The 18080-nt window shown below is 39.4% G+C and overlaps 1 protein-coding gene across 1 annotated transcript in view; it reads right to left on the minus strand.

Annotated features, from left to right (window-relative positions):
* Positions 1–14097: 14097 nt before the first annotated feature.
* Positions 14098–18080, minus strand: part of LOC139716535 (vang-like protein 1) — a 48007-nt gene continuing 44024 nt past the window's right edge. The window contains exon 4 of the mRNA XM_071628073.1: positions 14098–16045. Within this exon, the coding sequence (XP_071484174.1) occupies positions 14654–16045 (1392 nt within the window). The 3' untranslated portion in view covers positions 14098–14653. The remainder of the gene's footprint in view (positions 16046–18080) is intronic.

Below are 18080 nucleotides of genomic sequence, written 5' to 3' on the forward strand. Positions count from 1 at the left end.
AAACATGTCTGTATGTTTACAGCCGCAAATAGTCGCTAAAATGTGCAATAAGTGTGTAAAATATGTAACGGTGGTGTCGTTCTCCATAAGGGAATGGTAGGAGGATAGACAAAAGTAATTTTGTAACAATTACAATGTAGCAAGTTGTTTTAGGATGAAGGAATTTTGAAAACTACTTTATAAATATTGTAATAGGTGACAGTTCTCGCACAAAACGGATTCAGTGGCATGATGCAAGCTGGGTCGCAGTCTTGTAACCATGGCAACCGCATCCAGATGCATGGATGTATTACTGAATAAAAAAAAGCTTGGTACATTATGCTAAGTAGGTGGGCAAATGAAGGGTTAAGCAGAATACTTATGTTCCTAACCAGGATTCACAGCAAATGGATCATATGAATGAAATGTTCGAGGCTGCGGAGGCCTATTTTCACACTTTTCGCCATGGAAAATCTCGTAGGCCATAATCATATCCCAGCTCTGTGTTCTCTTCTAGATCATCCAGAGCAAAGAAACACAGATGAGGTGTAGGTTTTCCACCAGATCCTTTGAAAACAAGCTTCTTCACTCTGCAATTCGGCCTTTTGCCCTTGCCATTCATGTACCGTGCTAGACTCGCGTGAGGATCAGAACCATCAATGCTGTTATAATAATAATGCTAATAATAATGATAATTATAGCAATAATGATAATAATGATAATAATAATGATAATTATAATGATGATAATGCTAATAACTTATATATCGCTTAATACTGATGTTTCAAAGCACATTAGTACGGAAAAAATATTGAATTAGAATACAGCATTATGTGCATAATATAACAACAAAAACAACAACAACAATTATTTGAAAATGAGTCAAAAATTGACTAAAATCTCCACAAACTAGGAAGGTTAATGCCACTGGTAAGATGGTAGCATACCTTGTATTAAAGGAAGCCAACATCTAAAATGAATGGGAAAATGATTATGTCCCCTGTGCGCTGCGGTATCATTTTTATTAATCAGTGTCGTCATGTCAAGTGCGTATAATACTTGTGCATGAATATTGAAAATGATATAGCAATATGAATCATTCCTCATGATCAATTGTAAATTGTAGAAACTCATTATATAATGAGTTGAATGGAGGGAATTGGTGAATCCGCCCCTGTTGTTTTTTCGCAATCATTTCTCAACTGAGAAATATTGCACCTTGGTCTTTCGTGACTTTTGGGCGTAGAGTCTTGTGCATCTCCTGATTCCAAATTTTTAAAATTTGGACTAATAGTTAGGCTTACCATGTCACAGGGCATTTTACTGGAGTTTGTGGGTCGAAAATGAAATTTTCCGCTTGAATATAACACATAAATTTCCATGGAATGAGAGGAACTATATCATAATCACTCTTTTGATTTGTTATTCAAATATATCATCATGTATTCTGTATGCTTGAAATTTTATGAAAGTTTTCAAGGTCAAGGTCACAGTGTGTTGTACACTAAAGATTTTGTTTTGAGATACATGAGATACATGAGAAATTGCATAGAAAAAAAAATACAAAAGAATCAATTTGAATATAGCTGTTTTTCATATTTACAATGTTAGCCTGGTATTATATCATATATTTCCTCCAAAAGATCATTCCCGTAGCTTGCATGAGCAGTTCAAGCCCAAATACCAATTTCTTGCATAAATTAGCATAAATAATTGTTCATGAAAAAATAATTGATTTAGGAAATCCCGACATATTCTTGGATATTACATCGCAGACAATATATGTGCCAAATTTGATGGTTGTTACACGCCCCAGATATAGCATAGCCTCAAAGACCAGCCTGATCAGAGTTTATAGGATGGAAGAAGTAGATATAAAGAAAAATAATATTCAAACAATTTTTTAGTCGTCGTCAAAATGTCTTGTACTAGCTCACTGTTTCGATGTTTGTTCTAACTGGGTTTAATGGGGTCTGCTTTTCTATACATGCATTAAAAAAACATGCAAAAATATTTCAGCAATTAAAAACAGAAAGTTGATTTCTGCATTGTTATATTTTCCTGCATTCTGAAGATTATTGTACATAAAAAGGTTACCATGGTAATCATTTTCATTTCTGAAATACCATATTAATCATATATCACATACTTGTTACAATTCGTGGTGATACAGTTGTAGCTGTGTTGTTGGTGGTTGGATTATAATTCTACTCTTGTGAGGTACACATTACATAATGAACTGTCTCTCAGCCTGATATCTGTTGACAGCCACAAGTAACTCAAGATTTTTTTTTGATGAAAAGAAATTTTGCTAGCAATAAAAGAGATCAAAAAAGTGCAATGCACTCTGCATCCTCCTCTGTTGCTTTGTCTTCCTGCAATGTGAGTTTGTTCTGGGGACCGTTTCATGAAACTTTTTGTTAGTGATTTACACTGACAACTGTTAAAAGCTACTAAAATCCTTGCGTCTGCTTGGCTGATAGCAAATTTGTCGGTGAAAACCTCCGACGAACTCGTTGATGAAACGCCCCCCTGATGAGCCATGTGAATGAAAATGCAGTAGAGTTTGTTTTGGAAAGTAGGAAGTGGAACTTTGTTGAAAAGAGGTCAGATATCTAATAAAACCCTCTTAGAGCAATGTTATTTTGCTGGTCTGAAGTCTTTAATATTTCTTTGCTTCTGTACCCAGATATAGTGTTTTCATGTTTTACTCAGTGTAAATAACCTATTGAGGGTGAGTCGCGGGTATACTCGGGCAGGTGTCTATGGGAAATGCGTGTTGTAGCAAAATCAGGCCGTCCTCAACGGGTTAACAAAAAAATATTGCACAGAAACACGTAAGCTATCAAAATGCTAGGTCTAAGGGAAGGTGCTTTCTCTTTTAATTGTTGCTAATATATGACCAGCATACATGAATGAATACTTTATCATTGCTTGACAGATGCTGTCGCTACGAGGGCACACATACGAACTTTACATTTAAACCGAGGACACACAGAGAACCTAGGATGTCCTCGGTACGCAGACCATTCCAAACGGTCTGCTTTTGCATGCTTTTGCATGTAGGGGTACATGTTTGTAGGTCCTCGATTAGCATTATTGTAATAAGTCCTCTGTTGGATGGTAATATACGAATGAGTCCTCGGTTGACAAGAGTCCTACTGACACGCAGGTCCTCGGTTATGTGGTAAAATTCTTATGGGTAAAACAGGTCCTCGTTTCCACCATAGATGCATATGTGTGTGTGTGTGTGTGCTCTTTTTTTGGTGGAGGTATCCAAGTGATGTGAAGAAAAAAATAGTAAGAACATTACTGTAAAATATGTGGCACATACATAGCTATTCTTTTGGCCACAGAAGTGATGATCAGGGTATTATGAATCAATACAATGCAATTGCAATGCATACCTGGTAGTCCCTTTAACGTAATAAGCTTTTCTTGATCTGTATATTTTTGAATTCTATTCTCTCTCCCCCTTTTTAAACTTAGATGTCCCCTTACCGTGATTACATGTTGACTCCTGGGATGGCAGTTGATGTGGAAAGGTCTGCGAATCACAAATTTTGGAACTATTTAAAAATAATATTTTTTGCAGATTTTGCATAATTTTCTTGTTCTTTTTTTCTGCATCCCTTGAAAATCGCTCTTGCCTTTTGTGCAGTCATCAAGCGGAAATTTAGCTGAATTATAGGCATCGCAATGCCTTATAATGATCTGCGTCTCTTTAAGACTATAAATCCACAAATTTACAATTAATTAACAAGACAGGTGTCATATAAAACTACACCTCAGATAGTATGATGGCATGATACAGTAGTCATTTCTATGTGGAAAGTGTTCCAGGATTTGGCAAAGTGCGTATAATCAGTAGGCCCTATTCTTGTGTTCACTTCAGCTGACTTTACTGGTGAAAACATCATCAGATTTCTTTTTCTTTTTCTTTTTAGGGGGCAATTTAAAAATAATGAAAACTTAATGTAATTATATATAAAAAATATTCTCATACATAAAAATCAATGTAATCAACCCATTGAAAATGAGCTGATTTTTGTTGAACACACATTTCTCATAGACATCTGCCCTACTCGGGACTACATGTAGTCTCCAATGGGATAATAATTACTGAATTTGAGACATTAAGACCCATTCACATAGCAGAAGCTATATCGACACATTACCGTAAATGAATGTCAGGAGGCCTTTATAATAGTTCCTTCGAACAATAATGTCTAGCTTCCCTTTAACTGCAATCTACAGATCTCTTGTATTGAGTATACAAAGGCATCTTTCCACAGCCCCATATGTGCCATTTCATGCTGTTCAGCTTTGCAACGTACAGTTTATGCCCCTTTGTCTGCATGGGACCTCACACATTACGGGTTCTTGAATGCTATCAAGAGAGGGGGCAGTTTGCACAGGAACTTGGCTCCTTTGTTTCAGCATCAGCTAGTATGTAATAGCTACAGACAGAAAAATCTGTCTGTCAGGAGGAGTTTTTAAAATCATTTTATCATATTTTACTTTTACGGCTCTCCTCCATAGACATGGAGGGGGGGGGGGGGATTCCATGAAGCCAGACGTAGACTCCGCGGAACATATTCACAACGACCAGATACAGACCGATCTTTCGGTCAAGTAATTGCTGTGCTTCTGTAAGACTGTATGCAGAGCTACCAAGTCTCACGCATTCTGAGTGAGACTCAATCATTTAGGGGTCGTCTCACGATCTCACGCATGGCACCCATTTTTCTCACGCATCGGGCAAAGTTTGCAATTTGGGCCCATAATAAGGAGCATACATGTAGGTCAAATTGAAGGTATATTTTCCTTTTGTCTTTCAAAATAAGTAAAAAATAGTCACTTAAGTATGCACCTGATCGCACCATAAGAGCTAAAAATTGAAAAAGCTCCCTACCGTGGGAGGCGCCACAGGGGGGAGGCGGGCCGGGACCCTTCCCACACCCTCGCTTGCGCGCACATTCGCTCGCCGAGATGCCAAGTCATGAAAATCTCACTCATAGAACTTTTTTGAACTTGGCATCCCTGCTGTATGATGTCTGTAGAGCAGGTAGAGGCTCGAGCTTGACATTAGCAGCATCGCTGTGTGATGGCGCGGGTCCACTCAAAAGTCCTGTCCGGCCACTAACTTTCCATAAGGGTTTGATATATTGTGGGCCCTATCGGGAATTCAGATTTTTTTTCCGTTTTTTTTTTTGGGGGGGGGGGGGTAGAAAGAACATTCCTTCAATTAAATGTCCATTAATTCTGCATAGCAAGAAAAGTTTTTTTTTATGGTTGATGTACACAATTTCAATGAAGCGAATTGTAATTTGTGCTTAGGAAATAACAGTTATTGGTAATTAAAAAAAAAAAAAGGTTTCAGGACGATCTCACAGAGGCAAATACATGTTTAATGTACATCCCAAAGAATGACACTCATTTTATCCTTTTCTGCGCGAGGGACTAAATTTGGACAGTATGTACAATGCTACAGGGTTTTCTGGGCCTATTGGCACTCAGAGCAGACAACAGGGTTAAAATGGCATACAGCTGTACACGTGTATGTCTGTCCTTCATACTCACCTCAGTTATGCAGTCTTTTGTTCAATCTCAGTCATTCAGTATATCTGACATTAAACATTGTGCAGTGTGTGAGAATTGTGGGAACTGTTCTCTGCATCCTGTGAAAACGGGTTCCACGCCTGCACAGTAATGTAAACACTGGTGTCAGGGAGGTTAATCCAGCTCTCTCTCTCTCACTCTCACTCTCTCTGAGGAAGCTGAGTAGCATCATCTTCTGCAGGAGCATCATCTTGGCTGAAACAGAGACACACAGAACATACAAACATACACACACACTCACATACACATGATGCAGATGGTGTGTATTTATTCTGGCAGACACCTCTCCAATAAATCATTCCACTGTTGAGGAGGAAGAGGAGGAGGAAAAGGAAGAGGAGGAGGAGGAGGAGGGGAGGAAGAAGGGGAGGAGGAGGAGGAGGAGGAGGAGGAGGAAGAGGAAGAGGAGGAGGAGGAAGAAGAGGAGGAGGGGGAAGGGGAAGAGGTGGAGGGGGAGGAGGTGGAGGTAGAGGATGATGAAGAGGATGAGAAGGAAGAGGATGAGGAGGTGGAAGGGGAGGAGGAGGAAGAGATGGAGGAGGATGTGGAAGGATGGGAAGAAAACGAAGAAGAGGACGAAGGAGAAGAGGAGGAAGAAAAAGAGGACGTACAGGAAGGGAGGAAGAGGAAAACGAAGAGGCGAGGGAGGTGGAGATAGAAGAGGAGGAGGAAGAGGTGGAGGAAAAGGAAGATGTGTAAGAGCGGGAGGAGGAGAAGGATGGGGAGGAGGAGTAGGGAAGGTGGAAGAGGAGGAGGAAGAAGAAGAGGGGATGGAGGAAGAAGATGGAGCAATGGGGGAGCATCATCTTTGCGGTTGGATGTTGCCAGCGCAAGATGTTTTCAAGTTCCTCAAGAGACGGAGAGATGATATCCTTCCAGGAGCAGTGCACTCTGGTTAGCTCTGACCAAGTGGTGTAACCAAGACCTACCACTAGGTGTCAGCTCTGCACATGTTAGAACATCTGGTAAAGATGCTGAAGACAAGATGACTATGATGATGACGATGATGACGATGATATTGATGATGATGATGGTGGTAATGATTATGATGATGATGATAAAAACAATAATGATGATGATAATGATGATCATGATGATGGTGATGATGATGATTATGATAGGGCATACTGATGATGATGATGATGATGATGATGATGATGATGATGATGATGATGATGATAGATGTGATGGTAGTGATGGTGATAATAAGTTCCTCCTCCTTTTCTAAATTTGATGTCTTACAGATATCTCCTACCGCACTCAAATATTCAGACGAGTCCTTTCTATTTCATCAAAATTTCGGAAAATGCATCTCCTAAGTATTTGTATGATGTGTTACATTTAGATCATGCATTCTTCTTCATTGAAATATGCAAAATATTACTTTTTCTGACATTGTTCCTCAACCCTATAAAGGGTTATCATATACACACCCAAAATGCAGTTGTCTCCCTTGATAAGCCAAAAGTATTTAGCTAAGTTGATAATTGTCTATTTATGTTCTGTAAGTCTTGTTTTGAATACAACATATATAACTTCTATTGAAATGGCAAGTGTCAATTTGATAAAAGAATTTTGACAAGTGAGAAATATCTGTGAGGCAGAACAAAACAATATTTTTTATAACTTAACATCTTGATACTTATTACTTGATATTCATTTATCAGATAAACTTTTCATTCCTCTCAGAATCGTATGCTCTTTAATATTTCCTATAGGTAATTTCTAATCATTTCACAAAAAGTTAAAACCTGGATCTCCATCTCAACCAAACCTATAACATCCCTTTAACAAGTTCAATATCACAAGTAACATAATGTGAAAAGAGGAATCATCAACATTGGAAGTGACAAGCCCAAGATCTGATGATCACTCAATTTGACCTTTGAACTCTCACAATAATAATAACTGCACATCACCAAGCATCATGTGCCCTTTTCATGAATTTAATCAATGTCACAAAAAAACATAAGCAATGCATAAACATAATCACATATTGAATTTCAGAAATCTGTTATCGTTTTTCTTTTAAATCTCCATTACACTAACCAGTGGCTTGCTCGGTACTGACACTGACGTAATTACAATTTCTTTATATCAAAAATGATTTAAGCGAGCAATGTATACCAGTTGCATTTGAAACACATGGAGAAAAAGATGCTTATACACACAAATAAAGTTAGTAAACGATGCTGCACATTCACATGGTTAAAAATCATCAATCAATGAAGTCCGAGGCTTTGGTTTCAGAAAGAAAGAAAGAAAAAAATGTTTCGCTTTTACTCAAAAACCTCCCTATGATTTGTACAACATAGAAAGGAAATAAATACATAAATCATAAAAAAACAGCTTTTCACTTACAACATGACTGCTAAGATATCAAAATGATATCCACAAAAATGAATGCACTCACTTGTGCTGATGACATTAACTTTTCTTTGAGTAAAGCATTTATGTCTATTTTTTATTTTTTTTTGCGATGGCATACAACATATACATCACATCGACGCTTCCAAATGGCTCGCTACCGTTCTTCCCATTATACTGGCCCATTGTCCCACTGCCATACTTGACGTATGAATTTGGAGGAAAAAAAAAACAAAAACACCACCAACAACATTCAGTACAATGCTTACAAGCTGTTCACTATTAGAGCTGACACTTTTAAATATGTGTGGTGTACTTGTGCTGTGAATTCCATTTATCAACTCTATAGAGTTCTTGTGAATTTCCGAAACAGTTCAAAGAGCAGTGACTGATTTTGACAATAACGATGATGATAATTATCTTAAAAACAACATTAATAATCACACAGATAGTAATGAAAATTTATTTCTATTTTGGGGTTTTTATCTCATTATGGGACCTGGTTTGCTTTGCAATATCTTACCAGACTTGCCTTGCATTAGATAGAAGTTTCCTTTCTTTTGTGCTATTGTACTCTACCATAAATATTAAAAATGGCATTCATCCTTTCCACACACTGTACATCTGGGCAACACCTTCTTTCATTCTTTATTTTCTCACTTTTTTTAAAGGAAAAAAAAACTGAATGAGGAAACAACTTTAACACTTGATGACTTCTGGCCAGTATACCACAAATAAAAGTCCTCAATTCAAACTCATTTCAAACACAAACACAAAAAACTAGCAAAATGGAAGAATTCAAATGAATTTGAAAGAATCAAAACAGACAAGAGTGAAGACTTTGATATTTTTGGCTAAAACAAAACAACCTCCTGAACATGGGCTGGTCAGTCTTTTACCCTGGCCTTCCACAGGAAATGGTAAAGCAAAGACAAACTATAAACTGTGCAAATATGAATATAATCTGTGACGGACAAAATACTTACAAAAAAAGCATCAAAACAAAAGTTACGCTTGATCTGCTATTAAAACTGTGTTTTAAATCAAGCAGAAGTATCTTGAATATGAAACAGATTTACGATCAGTATTGATCTTACGCTCAGTAAATCGAGCGTAAGATCAATCGGAACTCTTTATGAAACAGGCCCCACGTATGCAAAAACAAATTACGACTTCAAAATTACAATGGGTCAGTGAACTGAGACAGTACCTCACTATCTATTAAAGTAGTCCCTGGTACTTGTGAGATAAAGGTACTTTTTATGATTAGTTCGAAAATTACTGGAGCTTTGCTCATATACTAGGAATGAATACCCTTTATGAAAAACATATTAAGCCTGTATGGCAGGAAAGGTTGGGAAAAAGAAACAGGCTTTCTTTTTTTGCTTATGACCACAATGGGCACAAGATCAGAAGTGAATACATCTTTCCCTGTTAGTTTTATCAAACTCCTTTTAATATAAGATTTCAGGTCATTTCATGGCAGTACTTATTTTCTACTAGAAAGTTAGTACAAGAACATATACAGTGTATACAATGGACCATTCTTCATTAAAGGGTACTGTTCTGACATTAAGTATCATCAAGCAACATAACCAGAATTATATCTGACATACAATGTAAATGTATTGTGGCAAATTCTATATTAGATGCAAACAAAATGTACACGCACTACCAAATATGCATTTTGTCTTTGACATGAGTGTTACACGATACCGATGGAAAAATTTCGCAAAACTCTGTTCTGAAAGATGGCGCAATTCATTAAATTTTATTTCAGGTCTCTGCAGCTACAGTACATACTTGCTGGACTCCATAAATATTACCCATGATCATCCCATATAAAGTTAGTACTAAACGCTACACAGCACAGGTGATAATATTGAAGGCTATTCTGTTCAAAAGTTTTTAGCAAAAACTGGGGTTAAAATTTGCAACAAAAAAAAAGAGAATTGTTGCAACATGATTTCAAACAAGTCTGCAATTTTTACTCTATTGTCGGACAAAGCATTTTCAGATAGCCTGAACAGCAGAAACAGGTATTAAGAAAGCAGCCATGCACTTTTGCATAAATTTATAGACCTAAGGTTACTTTGAACTGCTAATAGAACTAGTGAGTACTGCTTGTGCTTGTTGAGGATGCTTTATTTCATCAAAGTTTTATCTAGGCTCATTTCTTGACAATATCTGCATTACACAATCAGTTTAAGGTCCACATGTACGAACACTAGAAAGCAACGAAAAGTGCTTTTGATGCAACATCATAAAATTTTCCCGAAAGATTTACAGTTTTCGCGTTTCTATCGAACAAGGAAAAAGGCTACACCAGAAAGTTAATAACTTGCACACAAGTACATAGATTGTATACCACAGTCTTCTTCTTTTTTTTTTCTTTCCTTATAATCATATATGCAAACAAGTTCTACATGTGATGTATATTTACAGGCATGATTTGCACGATTAACAGTTTGTACAGTTCTGATGAATATACACTTAATTCTCCACAACTGAAGAATGAATATACAGGCTGCAAAAAAGATTGAAAATGTACATGGCAAACATGAGAACAGGACAAAAAGACAAATTAGGAGTACTAAACTCTTAAAAGTACAAACATACAAGGTGACATGTTTTAAAAGTCCATTTCAAACAATAGTACATTGTAAGATGGTAGGGTCAGGCCCTTTTAATGCACCGTTCCAATTGTGCTGGTTCTCATATATGACGTATCGCAAGTATTTACTTTCTTCCACGGTCAAGTCTTATACTGTACATGCATGTGGTGTTCAAAACATATCGAGTTGAAACAGCGTGCAAACTCCACAGATCGCGAAGAATCTCTCGGGGAAAGGGCATCACCGTTTGAATCCAACAGGTTCCGACGTCGTTCGATGACAGCACTCGTAGACACAATACGGACACTTTTTGAAGCACAACACTGGTGGTATTAACACTCGAATACATCTCTAGAATACAAGAATGTCAAAAAAACAGTTTGATCTAAGACCTGTTCTGACCAACAACAATTTAAACAAAGAAACCGGAACAGAAGAAAAATAAACACTTTGTACGTCTTCGCCACTGTCTGATAACTGACATAAAACAAGATTTAAGTGATTAAGACAAACAGGAATACAATCTGCACAGAACACGGAATACACGTACCGGAGGGTTTAAACTGATTCGTTTGCCTTCACATGAACAAAGATGGCACAACAAAGCATTGCTTACATCTAATGAAGAAAACATCAATAATCCATAACTCGCAATTCACTTTATTTTTATCTGTCTTTGCAGTACTCTTTAATAAGCTATGACAAGCATCTGTTTTCCCTCTTTAAAATAATTACATCAATTTGTTACAGTCATTTTACAATAGTGTACATGAGGTACAATTGCAATCAAAATGCCATTATCTTCAATTGTTTTTCTTTTTCAAATTGTCTGAAATCACTGCCAGATCTTTGACAATCCCGTTTTCAGTGGTTGCATCATTAGAAAGAGTCCAGAGCCACGCCAGTGCACATTCAAAATCTATTAATGCAGAATGGAATCAAGACTACAGTGTATAAATCTCTTTCTCCTTATCATCAGGGGGGGCTTTTCATGAAAGAACTTGTCAGATAAAATATCTGACAAGTCAATTATATCCGACAAGTTTTGAGAAATTCTTTAGTCTGACTGGCTGATTTCTCTGAACTTGTCGGATATAATTGACTTGTCGGACATTTTATCCGACAAGTTCCTTCATGAAATGCCCCCCTGGTTTCGGTGCACTCTCTCTTGCATGCTTCTTTACCAAACTGAACATAGACGACAAAAGACGCTCATTGCGATACACGTAACCTCTACGACCAAACTTGAGAACACTTTAGACTTCTATTTACAAATCAGTGCTTTATCTGCCAGTTCTTCTTCTCGGGGTGCATTCCATCCCAAAGATATTGCAATTACTGAGAGTTATATATTATAATTGCAGTTACCATGGCAGCAATTAAAATGCTCAGAGCTGATTGGTTAGGAGCTAATTGCTTCCAGGGCACATGGAATCAATGTAAGTCATTTGTTTTAGAAAAGTGAAGTGAGAGCGGACCTCCAGTTGACACTCGTGCGAAGACGCTTTCTTAAATTCCAGCTGCCTTGATATCGAAATGCACGCATGACTAAATTATGTTCTTCATTTGCTTCTCTTTCAAGTCTGGACCATCATTTCTTTTTTTCTACCATGTAGTGAACAATTTGATGCATGATAGACACCTACGTACTCTCTCCTATGCATTACATCTGAGCAATCCAAAAATATCTGCTTGTCAAAATCCATCTACCATGAAATGGGACAGGTGAGGTAACAGGTGTCTGTTATAACTTTTTCGTTATCATTTCCCTTTTTGAGAACAGATGTTCATGCAGCCAACTAGAATTGAGATTGTCCTTTGACCCAGATTATATTATACTTGCACATACATCTGATGCGAGCATTTACAACAGATGTGCATATTATCGCACTGCTTGGCCACCAGTAGCCTCATAACTCGTACCTCACCTATGGCACAACTTGGCACTGTCGAAACACAAGTTACACAAGCATGATGTTGTTGGCCATCGAAGCCTGTGTAGTCCATTACTAAATACAGCCGATATGATTACTAATAGAGCCAATACCATACATACATGTGTATGTGTAATATCTATATAAGTAGGCACTTTCATCAGCTGGGCTTCAGGGGATGTCTTTTCACCTACTATATTAAAAGGGTGATGAGACTACTTTGCCTAAAATGGATACTTACTACTGACTGGGGAATTCCTCTGCTAATGTTACCATAAAATTCAATGTGTGGTCCATAATTGACAATCTGATAACTGGAATGATATTCATCTTATCCTGTTAACTGCTGGAAGACACCTGAATTACTCAATTACAAGTAGAACAAAAGAAAAATATGAAAATTTGTCCGATAGTTTAACTCTAGCCTGAAAAAAGAAGTAGAAAAAAAAAGAAAAATTGTCCAGTAGTTTGAATCTAACATGAAAATATATGTCTACACGATAAATACATGGTATGTACACACCTAACGTGTTTGGACATGGACTAGATTGACAAACGAGTAGTAGGTGTCTGAATAATCCTCTCCGTTTTTTAAATTTTTGTTTTGTTTTGTTTTTCCTCCCATCAGTAAATCTGAGATTAAGTTTTGAGTATCGCCTTACATGATGTAAGGAAGTGCCATTTCTTCATGCCAAAAGGCAAGTCATTATACGACAACATTACCGGTACCTTTGCGGGAAACATAGTGTGTATGACAGTCAGAGACTTGCCAATTTGTTGACATATCTTATGCCCAGTTTTAACAACACATATATATTCATTTCCGGTCAGTTTCCTTCTGTTTGCATTTGTTACAGTTTCATGATACACACAAATGCGACTTTACACCACATAGTACCCTAAAATGATCAAGAAAAACTCACAAGTAAGGGGCTAAGATTAAAATCTGGAAAGAGCTACCAAATAAAGCTTGACCGAGAAAACTTGATGTAGTGAGAAATGGAGGTCATAATAACTTTTCAGATGCCTAGATGGAAGGGGCGATTTTAAGGATGCTATTTACAAAAAGGTGGTCATGACGTTTCCTCTTTGACAATAGGCAACTTTAGGGTTGGAAGATAAGTTAATGCTACCTCAAGTAGACACAACAAAAACACCTTCCAAAAAATGAAACGCATCAAGATGCAGACGGCAATATTCCTAAATGTTGATAGAAATTCAAATGCACAGACAACTTTAACGTTTGAGCCATTCGCAGCAGAGGTTTGCGAGACAGTGTACAAGGTGTACAGCAAAGAAGTTTGGTGTATCCACAACTTGTCACAATAATGCATGCAGATGTGATAGATTGTACTTCCAAACACTAATTCGCACCATGAAGGGAGTTCCACACTGGCCTATACGCTACAGTAGACTATTTTCTTGCGCCATTGGTAGCACAGTCTAACATGATTAGCATTACTGTGGTGAAATAGGCCATACACTGTTCAGAGAGGAACTCCTTCATAGTCAAGTCAAACTGGACAAAGAAGTTACAGGTGCAACAATGGCTTCTAGTTTCTGGTTTCTGGTTTCTGAGATGACATTTCTATGGAGTCTTCCAGTGGGTGTCTTGTGCAAGAGAATTGTCAAATTGTAGTCGACGGCTGAAGAGTAAAACAATGAGGACACTTCAAGATTGTCACGTACATCGTATGCTTTAAATGTTAGCACCCCTTGTTCATTTACTTTGTGACGTGGGAAATCCAAGAATTGGCATCTCTACAAGGAGCTCCAATGAGTGGCCTTTGCAAGTGCTCTTCAAAGAAGTGGACAATCAAGTTGGGGTAGAGTCTGAACTCGCGCAGGAGACTGATCGGCCACACCACCAGGACCCCTTGTTTGCTGGGATCCCTTGCAGAAATGTGATCCTCGGGGAAATTTCTACCAACCTCTGCACACTTTAGCATGCACGATGTACGCGCTCTCGCAAAATGTGCAGCACAGTGCGTGTCAAGCAGCAGTGGGCTCAACACAGATCACGAAAGATGCACAATACAGTAACTCAAGATACGACCCTTGCACAAAAGGCTTGACCAATTCTAAAGATAACATCCTCGTCTCCTTCTGCAGCAGCGAAGTGCGATACGTGTTCATTTACACAGATGTCTCTGACTGGAGCCTGAGGGCAAAGCGATTCCGCTTGTAGTCGTAGACCTCTTCCTTGAGTTTGTAGTGTGGCGCTTTCATGACAAAGACCTGGAGGGAGACTTCTCCCTGCCTGAGTTGAAACGTTGTGCCCTCCTTGAGTGGTCGGTTAACCATGGTGTCGGAGACCAGCTCCCAGCCCTGGGTGGGCTGGTGGCAGTGCTCCGACAGCATGATGGAAGGTCCCGGCTCGAAGAAAGCCTCCAGGAAGCTCCTGGGGGCCAGGTTGTAGCTGACGCAGAGGGCCAGGTGCTCGATGACGGCCTCCATCGGCCATCGGGGCTGCTGCCTGGTGATCCGCAGGTACTTCTGCAGGGGGCGGGCTATCGACGGGAAGATAGACTGGGCTGCCTCCGTGGGGTCCATGGCATGGCTCCCTGGGTGGGTGTCCTCGTGGACGCGCTTGATATGCGTGAACGCTTCTTCAGTGGCCACCACTAGCCTTGCCTTGCGCTTCTTCATGCGCCGTTCATACTCCTGCTCCTCGTAGAATCGCTCGTTGCGGCTCTGGTCGCGCCGATGTGCTGCCGTTGTCATAATGGCTCTTGAGTGGCCCGTCACGGTATCATTGCCGACCCCGTCCACGTCATAAAACTTAAAGTTACTCAGCTTCTGTGCCACGCGCGACGTTGTCGGCACGCGGAGCAAGTGCGAATTGTAGATTTGAAAGTCACGATAGTATTGTTCTAAGACAAACGTCGCCGAGCGCTGGATGCTCAGCTGACCTATGGAGTAAAAACGGCTCAGGCCGTCTGGCGATCGGACGACTTTCAGCATGAAAACAGGGTGGATGTGCCGTAGCTCAAAGAGGATCACGGCGATATAGTGCAGGAACAGGAGAGCGTCTGTCAAGGAGACGGCGTACGTGACGATGCCCTCGTACTTGGGCTCCTGGGGCGTGATGACGCGCATGACAAAGAAGAGCCAGTAGGCCAGGAGTAGGGTGAAGATGAGGCCCATCATGGTGAGGCGGAAGAGGTAGATGCGCGGCAGCGTGGCCTTGGGCTTCCGGAAGAACACCGCCCAGCTTCCGATGAGGAGGATGAAGAGCTTGAAGGCCATGCTGATGAAGAGGCCGTCACAGGACGTTCCACACTCATCCACCACCCACATAACGCTGGGCAGCACCACGAATGCGATGGGAGACAGGAAGGCGGCGAGGGAAAGAGCCCCAGCGATGATGATGCTGAAGTAGCGGGTGCAGTCGAGGCCGACACTCCCATCCATGTCCTTGGCCAACCTGGTGAGATCCTCCTGAGATGATCGGTCCGACGTGCCAGTGATGGCTGTGGTGTTTTCACCCCAGTTGTCATCTTGGGGAAGAATTTGAACCTCGATCACCTGTGTGAGACAGACAGAGAGAAGAGAGCATATAATGAAACCAACAAGAACAAAGTCTTCCTCTCATATTTTAATATACTGGTAACATGGTCCAAGTCAATATTGACATACCAGTTGTGTAGATCTAAGATACGGTGACACAACATTTGCTCCTGCAACAATTCCTCTAGTCTTATTTTTTCCAAGGACTTAGGGTTTAGTTTGACTTGAGGATTCGCATTAGGGTTAAGGTTATGTTTGTGGGTAGAATTTATGTTTGGCTTAGCATGTGGATATTTCATGTGAGCAATTGTTGCAGGAGCAAATGTCATGGAACCCTCACACACAGCTTCTCCTCATATCCACTGAAATACTCACAACAGAGCTTCTCATGCTAAGAACAGGCATAGGGTATTCTCCTCATTTCATTCCAACCAATGACCACAATGTTTAATAAGGATTGAAGTCTATCAAAACAAAAGAAGGGGTCGTTGTCATCATACAGTACATACAAATGTTAGAATGTTGCATTTTGGTTTTGTTTTGTTTTGGTTTGTTTGTTTTGTTTTTTTGTTTTTTGTTTTTTGTTTTTTGTTTTTTGTTTTTTGTTTGGGGGGGGGGTTGTGTGTGTGTGTGTGTGTGGGGGGGGGGGGGGGTTGAGGATCTTTTTGAGATAGAAACATATACGAGTAGGGCCTACAGACTCTCACAGATATACACTGTACATGTAAAGTGTGTATGTTTACATGTGTACATTGTACATACTGTGTACATTAGTAACAGTATATGTGTATTTGAGTTTTTACACATACATTGTATGTATGTCTTGTATGTATGCATATCATTTCAATGTATATTGTGGGTATTTATGTATAGTGTGTATGTATATGTATGTAAGTATGCATGTGCATCTGTCTGTCTGAATAGTTCGATATTGAAACGTAGTGCCTGTGAGAACAATATGGGTAATGAGATAATTTTACATTTAATGCTACGAGTATCTGTACACATACATACATGTACACTGTTATTTTGTGTTTGTGTGTGTATGCATATATGTGCATGACATGAGTAATAGCAGTTATTACTAGAAAGCATTCTTGAGACATGGCTTTTTTATAGCACAAAGACAAATTGTGTGGAATCTTACGGGTATACACATACACACACACGCACACACAATCAGTTTAATAACGTTCTAAGTGGATGCATGTCCATTAAGCCACCATTATCAAGGAATCACGTTAGTTTTCTCTTTTTTGTGTGTGTGAGTGAAGGCTTGCCAGCAAACAGCTCTAATGGATAACACGAATGGGCAATTCTTTGCAGACATGTCGAAATTAAGACGGGCAGTAAACCCTGGATGTTATGAGAAGCTGAAATGGCACTTGAATGCGGGGCTGCTCGGGAATGCAACGAGACTCGATCACCGACAATCTTGACAGTGGACTTGAATGGGGTGAATCAGCAGAGCACAAAGAAAGGAGGTCATATTTCAAATGAATAGCCCAGAGATGCAACCTTATCCTACCGCACGACTGTAAAGGGCCATTGAGATGTATCCGATATGAAGCTGTGAGGTGGGCATTACTTGCAGAAGGTCATAAATTCAGGGGACTGCTACTTCAAACATAAGTCTCATTCTCACTGGTTTAGACTGTATCTTGATATTTCTAATTCTTTCTCTTTTACTTGGATTAACAAAAAAAGAAAAAACAAACACCACTGCCTTCAACCGACTGTCAATACCTTTCCTGATTCTCACTCTATTCTCCCTTACAACTGTCCATCTCTTATTCCACCCATCCCATCCCCACCCGTGCAACTTCAACTTTCAGACTCTCCCATCTGCCCTTTGATTGTCACTACTTGCCTTCCCTACATACTCCCTATGTCACTTCCCTCCTCAACTCTCCTCTTTAAAGGACAAGTCCACCTTCATATACATAAGGATTGAGAGAATGCAGCAATATTAGTAGAGCACATCAGTGAAAGTTTGAGGAAAATTGGACAATCCGTTCAAAAGTTACAAATATTTTAAGTATCTGCGCAGTCA

This window comes from Diadema antillarum, unplaced genomic scaffold, assembly GCF_040938485.1.
Source record: "Diadema antillarum isolate AM-2024a unplaced genomic scaffold, OU_Dant_1.0 scf00000066, whole genome shotgun sequence".
Taxonomy (NCBI): domain Eukaryota; kingdom Metazoa; phylum Echinodermata; class Echinoidea; order Diadematoida; family Diadematidae; genus Diadema; species Diadema antillarum.